The sequence below is a fragment of the Micrasema longulum genome, unplaced genomic scaffold, assembly GCF_059751315.1.
Source record: "Micrasema longulum isolate JH-2025_06_02 unplaced genomic scaffold, ASM5975131v1 h1tg003076l, whole genome shotgun sequence".
Classification (NCBI taxonomy): Eukaryota; Metazoa; Arthropoda; class Insecta; order Trichoptera; family Brachycentridae; genus Micrasema; species Micrasema longulum.
The window spans coordinates 61,424-69,649 of NW_028280177.1; the positions used below are offsets into that span (position 1 = coordinate 61,424).

Here is an 8,226-nt window from a genome sequence, read left to right on the forward strand (position 1 = left end):
TTTTAAAATGATATATGTTTTTTTTTATTTTTTATTTTTTTTTTTTTTATTTAAATCTTAAAGTAGGGCACACATATCATACATATTGTTATGTGTGTTCTAATAATAACATTACAAATATATTTAATTTATAAATTGTTCATCACATATGTCTTGACCATTATTTTAAATTTTGATATGTTTTTTCTTCATAAATATTTTTTTCCATTTCGTAATACTTTTTAATTGCTTTAAATAAAATTGAATTTTGTGACTTTGCCTTTTTCCTAAATGGAAGTCTAATTTTGTTCTTTTCTCTAGTATTGTGATCGTGTTCATGCTGGTTCCGATCAATTATTTTCCAAAATTCTGTTTTTTTATTAGAGTTTATAATTTTATGAACAAATATCATTGTTTACACAAAAATGAAACAAAAATTCTACCCATCTCTGTAGTGATATAAATAATAAATATCATTGTATTGTAAAATATTCTTTGTTTATATGTTAATAATTTCATTTCATTTACCATCGACTTTACCCTCGTATATCTGTTTTTTTTCAAAATGATTCTAAAGGCTTTATTTTGTAATACAGTTAGTTTATCTATGTTTTCTTTGTTTGATAAATATTTATAATATGTTCACATATGTGTTTACTTAGTGACAATGTCCAATAGCGATTGTATAAGAAAAGCCTTTCTCTGGTATAACGAGTAAAGCTTATAACGAGCAAATTCAATCGGTCCCATCTTCCTCGTAATAGCCAAGATCGACTGTATTTCCTCTGTGTGTCAGGGCAGATTAAGAATACAGCTCTGTGTGCGAAACAAGACGAGCTTTCAACTCGATTGGTAATTTCAAATAAAAATTCTAAATAAGTCAATCAAGTGTAGATATGTCCACCTCGTTGTGTAGTGGTTGGCGTTTTCGCCTACCATGTTGAATCCTGGAATCGATTTCTGGGACGGTCGGCAAGAAATATTGATTATGAATGTGGTTTATACACTAATATTTCATGTTTCAACGGCACCCGAAGCGTAAGACTGTTTGCCTTATCTTCCTGTAACACGTGATCAAGATATAATGCGTGTACTTAAACAATGCAGTGCCTAATGAACCATTAAGTGTGAATTAGGGTTTAATGATTTGACGAGTTGATCCAGAGAATGTTTAATATGCAGTTTTAGATTAATTTTTAAACTTTTTCACCTTTGATTTTGAAAAAATATTTTTAATTCGTTTTTCAATGTCGTTTTTAATTTATCCTGCTTTTATATAATATATTCAAATATTAAATAAACCTTCGCTTACGTGTTCGTGACCGAGCATTTTCAAATAAAATAATAATCTTGTATGCTTATTAACACAGACGAAATGTGTGTTTTTTTGGTTTACTGACAGGTGTTACGTAGGTTACTAAACATTCGAACGTACTGGACGATTTTAAGCTGGCGCGTTCGCAATACTTACACAAACGCATTGTGTAGTATCTGAGTATAAGCTCATGGTATGAAATCGCAAGGCATACGCATTATGAAAATAATCTCTGTCTCTCTCGCGCTCCGACGCACTTATAAGCGTGACATAGACAACTATTGCTTTGTCAGTTGCTAATGATATTGTAATAAAATGTACACAGGTTTCTTCTGCGTTCGTCTGAATTTTGCTGCGATTCTTAATAGTAAAAATATAATAATATGTATTCGATGAATATGTATTGAGCTATGGATTAAAAACACTGGTTTATAAATATATTTTTTCATTCAATCAATGTATAGGTCGATTATCTAGTGCGGGCGCTTTCGTAAAACTTACACAAAAATATTTGTAATGGACATAATATTGATTTTAAAATTTTTCATATTATATTAAATGTTTTTAAAAACCTCTTTTGGATCACTTAAGAAAATGTCATATATTTATTTATTTTTAAACAAGCATGTTTTTTATTTAATCTTTTGTATTCATTATAATAACAATTAATACAGTGTAATTAAAATGCACAGTACAAATTATATTGGAGAAAATATGTTAAAACAATTATTGATCAATAATAAAGAGAGCACATTTGGTTAAAATTTAATATAGTGTAGAGGTATATTATTATACTCTGCTAGATAGTAGTTATTTGTTAGTTCATGTAAAACATATGATTGAATGGATTTAATGGATTTAACGGATTTAACGGATTTAACCTCAAGGAATAAATCAATGAATTATGAAGTAAGAAAGTTAAGTAGTTACTTAAAATTTATTTTATTACACACGAAAATACAGAGATTAAACGAAAAATACTTAGAAGTGAATTTAAATACTGGTGAAGACAGAGATGTACGAGTGACGTGTTACGCGCCCTTACATAGGTCCATTGGGCACTGCGACTATAGACAACAACACATCCTCATCTCTCACTCTCTGGTCCCCACAAAATACTTTTTTTAATCAACAGACTATAGATTTAATATGCGTTTATGTGAGTTTTGCGAACGCGCTAGCCTTAATTAAACAACCAGTACTGTATATAATGAAAAACGTGGACGCTAACGATTAAGACTTGTCAGTAGTGTTGCAGGTGGAATGCAACTGGGCGTTCGCAGCATTCTGTAGGATCACACCCTCCAGCAAGATGTGACTCACTGCAACCCTACTGACAGTTTGAACCCTATAATGTATAAAAGTATTTGTTTTATTATTTATTAATAGTCTATTATCAAATAAAAAAAAATTAAACACCCTGAACTTCCTCATTAAATATAAATAAATAATCTAGTCATTAAAAATGAATATTGTTATCCACTTGTTCCTAAAAGAGTTCTTTCCAAAAATCTTTAGGAACATTATGTTTTAATTAAATAAATGATCGCGTGGTAAATTATTTATAATAAACTGAATTGAATCTCGGGATGTATCATAGGCCACACATATATGACATTAAAATAACTCGTTAGATGTTTATTGTAAGAATCAAACAATCCGAAACAGGATTTGGAAGATCCTGAATCTCATCATTTTCTCAACTTGTTTTCACACGTTTGAAAATATTGAGTGTACAGAAAATCAAGCGTTTATTTATACATAATAAAGCTTAACTTTAATGCTTTGAAAGGGATTTAAATTTTTTTGTCTCTTTCGAGAAAAAAATGGGAAATTCCTAAATTTGGAAAATGAAAAATTGTAGTATAAATATGATTTGGAAAATAGGAAACTGGATGGCTTCAGTCAGACGACAGAATTTTATTCAGAATACGTCACCACCACCCACTACTGGGAGTCTTCCTTAATAGGGAAATATATATTTTTTTTAATATTTGAAATTAATTAAGGTCTATCTAATACTGTCTAGTAAAAAAATATTTTATTGTATTTACTACAAGCCTGTATATTTTTTAAAATTTTTAATTTCCGCGAAAACGGTTCATTGCATTGGCCACGCCCCTAATTTGTCGAAATTCGGATAAATTTTGAACTTTGTTTATGACCGCTTAAATTTAACCCTGGGGTGATATTCTGAATGTTCTCTATCCCCTAGATAGTAATTAATTTACGGATTTTTATTTTTTGCGTGCGTTTACATTTTGCTTCATATCTGGCCATACTAACGATTAATCGTCAAATAAATATGGACACATGAAATCAAACGTAATGATTTTCATTGAGAACATTATTGGATCTTAAGCATTACTCAAAACACTTAACTAAGTTGCATTGACCAAACCGGATTAGTTTTTTTTCCTTTTTTAAAACCGTTTTATACATCATTCGACGTTTAATCATCAGTGTGGCCATTAATGAAACAAGGTGTCGTCACGTTTAAAAAAATAAAAATCTCAAAATCAACCACTCCATAAAAGGTAGAGAGTGGTTAATTTGGGGATTTTGTTTTTAATGCGACGACTTGGATTTATTGCAATAAAGAGGGAAAACATTTTTCAGAAGGGATATGGAAGTCAAAGCATTTACAGGGCTTATGACCTGTCATTGGCATTTTCAATTTAATGGGTTAAAAGTTTTGACAGCAAACGATGGAAATAAAACATTTTGTAAATCCGCAATACGTATTTTATTATAAAATATCGTAAAGTAATTATAAAATTATCATTTTAATATCAGTAAAATGTTAAAATTAAAAAAAGCAGAAGCTATGGTAAAATAAACATAATTAAATAACTTTTTATTACATTGCCTAAAACAAACTTGGATATTTTAAATACAAATAAATAATTATGATTTTTGAGACGAGCATTTCTGAGCGTTGATTGTTCTTCATACAGCTTAGCTGAATCTGTGATTTTGTTGCAAAATACGGAATAACCTTACGTACAGATTATTTAAAATTAACGAAATCCTACTATAACTACTTCTTACATATAATTTCAACAAAGACATTGTGCTATAGGCCTTTAAATCTGGCAGTAAAAAATCATCATTTACACACATTTCAAGGGGTTTCTCGTTCATTTGATGCATTCGTATTTTGTATTTGTTTCAAATTCTATATAATTAATGGAATTGCGGTGTTCCGTAAGTAGATTGTGGTACAATTGGTGTGTCAGGTACTCCGTACGATGTTGCAGGAACAGAGAGTGCTGTATTTTCGATCTCGTCATCAGAGATTTCTCCAGCTGGGTTCAGAGACACTGTCACTGTGTAAGTTCTAGGGAATCCTTGGCTCTTCAGAACAGAACTTGATTTTTGGGCGTAAGAAGTTGAATGCACACCGGATGATCCTGATTGGAAGTTGGACTGAAATCCTGTGGAAGGGGGAAGTTGTTGGTAACTAACTGACGGGGCTTGAGCGACCTGATAACTTTGCACAGGAGCAGACTGGTAGCTAGTTTGAGGAACTGATTGATAATTTTGCACTAAAGGTGCCTGGTATGTTTTCGCGGGAGCTTCGTGAACCTCTTGGTAAGTAGGCTGGGACACTTCTTGATAATTTACTTGCGGTTGGTAAGTTTTCACTGGAGCCGACTGGTAGTTTTGTACGGGTGCTTGTTCGTATGTTTGTTGTGAGGCGGGTTGGTAGCTTGGCGCAGGAGCAACTTGAAAACTCGGTTGTTGCACAGGTGGAAGGCTGGGAATCGGTGCTGGTTGATAATTCTGAAGTGGAGTAGCTTGGAACGTCTGAACCGGAGCAGATTGATAATTCTGCTGGACTGGAGTTTCATAATTCAGTTCTTGAGCGGCCTGGTAGTTTTGTGCGGCCTGGTAGTTTTGTGCAGCTGGCTTGTAGCTTACAGCCGGAGCCGGAGCATCGTAATTGTAACCAGATTCTGACGACAATGATGAAGTCGATCCAAAAGACTGATGAATGCTCAAAGGCTGTTCTTGGGCTGGTGCTGGTGCGGGAGCTGGGGCAGGAGCGTGGTAGATCTGCTGCTTTGGCGGTTCTATTTCACCAAAAGATGAAGTCGGTGGCCTTGGATAGGCGTAACCCAGAGAAACGTCTCCCGCCACCAAGGAAAGCAGGGACAAAACAGCTATCTGTAAATCAGAAAAGTACATCATAATCACAAATAATTGGAAAACATCAACATCATCGTCATCATTCCCTTCCTGCACCTAATAGTGCATAGAGCACTGCATTGGTGCACCAAGCGCAGCGTATTTTGATAATTTTTGTTACACGAAGGTAAGACGATCATTCTTACGCTTTAGGTGCCAGTCCAGGGACCATGAAATATTCTAGTGTGAAACCATGTCGCAAATCGAACCCGAGAACTCTTGCTTGGTAAGCAAACGCGCTTACCATTACACTACGAGACTGACAAAATCATCTCCTATCCAGTATCAAAGATGTTACTGAAGTACTCTCTTATGATAGAGAAAATCCAAAAGAAGTTTCTGAGATATCTCTACATGAGAGAGTGCGGGTCCTTGGCTCTACCCGACCGAGTTTCTCCAGGGTATGCTTGGCTACAACAGTTTAGAGACTAGAAGGAATGTGTATTTGACCACACATTTTTATCGATTGTTGCGCGGTATAATCGATAATTCTGAAATTATGATGAGCATTGGTTTGCATGTTCCTGATAATTACCTAAGACAGCGTCAGCATAGATTGTTTCATATTCCGATATTCAGGACCAACCTGCCTATGGTTATGCCTGTTGGAAGGGCTACCGCTATGCTGAACAACATCGCTCTGGATATTGATCTGTTCCATGTATCCGAAGGGGTTCTCCGGAGCAGGATTCTTCGACTACTTTGACATGAGTCTCTTTCGTGTATTTTTTTTTCTTTTTTATAATATGTACGTATTGAATATATTTTTGTAATGTATATGTTATTTTTAAAATAAATAAATTGAATTGAAAAATATTACTACAGTATCTCTGATTAAATCACGTCTGAACAAACATCTCCTTTCTCTTCCTCAATCTCGCCTCCTTTCTTCTTTCATCTTCATTCCTTTTTCCCATTGAGTAATAGTAGATTTAACGTAATTTATGCACAAATACAATTATTTCTATTTTCGCACATCTTTGGCTTTTTTATATATTTTCTATTGAATATGTTTTATAACATGTAAAAATAAAAATTTTATTTTATTGGTTGGTTGGATGAAATTGACATTTGGCAATAAGCCTGCCAATGTAAAATTGACATTATGTACCAAGAGTAAAATAAATAATAATTAATAAATAAATACAAGTAACTACTGACTAGTTAAGAAATTTAAACACATCCCGTATAATAACACCGTGTGAAATTTTACCAAAGCTAACGAAAAATCACAGCTAACTTATACAAATAAAATATGGTGTCATCCAAAAAACGTATGACATAACTACTACCAATTGTTTGTATAAAAACCTAACATGCTGTTACTTAAAATATCTCGTTTGACCACTTCATCAAAATGAATGAATGATACCATTATTAGCATTAAAAAATTGTTGGTTTTTCAGAAAATGTGATAAAACCAGTATTTTTAATTTGTTCCTGGAATTAATTTAAATCACTAATTTGACAAAGATCAGTAAGTACTATAAAACTTATAGGATACCCCCCTCGTTTAATCGCTAAAACGCTCTCCTCAGCACTGAAGTTCTGGGTTCTATTGCCGGTTAGGTCAGTACAATAGTTTATTTCATAAACCAGGGCCCGTATTGCAGTATTTGAGGGTATAAAAGCAAACTTATAAATCTCCACCAAAAACGGAAAATGATGCCAAAATAAACTGTCCATAAAAAAACTTCCTACCTAAATAATAGCGTAATTCAAAACCGTCTCTAAATCTTGAAAAAACAGATTTCAATTATACTGCTTGACACCGCAAACTAAGCATTCTTCATTGAGTTAGTGAAGCATAATTAGAAGTCTCACATTTCTTTTTTCATTGTTTTTTTTCAAATATCTCAGTAACTCCTTGAATCCAAATTTCCTATTTTGCTTCTAATATCCTCATTAACCTTTAATTTTATCTGGAAAATTAAAGTAATTTTTTTAAAGTGTTGTCAAGTTACGGAAGGTGTTGACCTCGCTCTTTCATGACATTGGTCGTAGGGAGTCAGAAAAGTTGATACATGCCACGGATTGGAGAACCTTACTGGATGTCAAAAATAAAATATAAAAAATAAGGAATAATTTAAAAAAATATATTTATATATTAAAACCATGAAGTTTCGCATAAATAAAATGTCTATGTTTTTATGAATGTATGTATGTGTATGCGCATGGGTGTATGTACGTATGTGTGTATGTACATGTGTATATATGTGTATGTCTGTATGTATATGAATCAAAATGTGTATCCGAATAAGTTTATATTTTGTCTGTCTGTGCTCTATATTAATTTGTTAACTATTATAATATATTAAAATGTAATTGCCTAGCTTGGAACGGGGTATGTACCCTTGTTAGCTGGGCAAAGTGAACATGGAATTGTATTTTGATAAAGAGTGTGAATAAATAAATAAATAAATAAAGGAAAAAATTATCTGCATACATTGTTTTTTTACGAAGATACTTTATTTTCGTACATAAATTCTTCCCTCTTCTTGTTAGTCTTCTGGGCAGACGGCAAACGGCCGGGATTTCGTGGGCAATGGTATACGGGATTTTGGGATTTTATTCCGTTTAACTTCTTGACTCTAGATTCTGCCTCTTTTGGGTTTCCCTGCGATTGCCTTTTGTACTTTCATCTCTGACGTTCTGAGCAGTTATCTGGTTTTTCTATTTAGTTTTTCTATTTGGTTTTTCTACTTAATTTTTCGTATTTTTTTATTTTCTCTCTATCTATA

General features: G+C 32.9%; 1 protein-coding gene across 1 annotated transcript; it reads right to left on the reverse strand.

The window, feature by feature from the left end:
• Nucleotides 1-4,024: 4,024 nt before the first annotated feature.
• On the reverse strand, nt 4,025-5,485 carry LOC148271141 (uncharacterized). The gene has a single exon (XM_088241785.1). It carries the CDS (start codon nt 5,483-5,485, stop codon nt 4,481-4,483), a length of 1,005 nt encoding a protein of 334 aa, XP_088097911.1. The 3' UTR covers nt 4,025-4,480.
• Between the last annotated feature and the right edge of the window lie 2,741 nt (nt 5,486-8,226).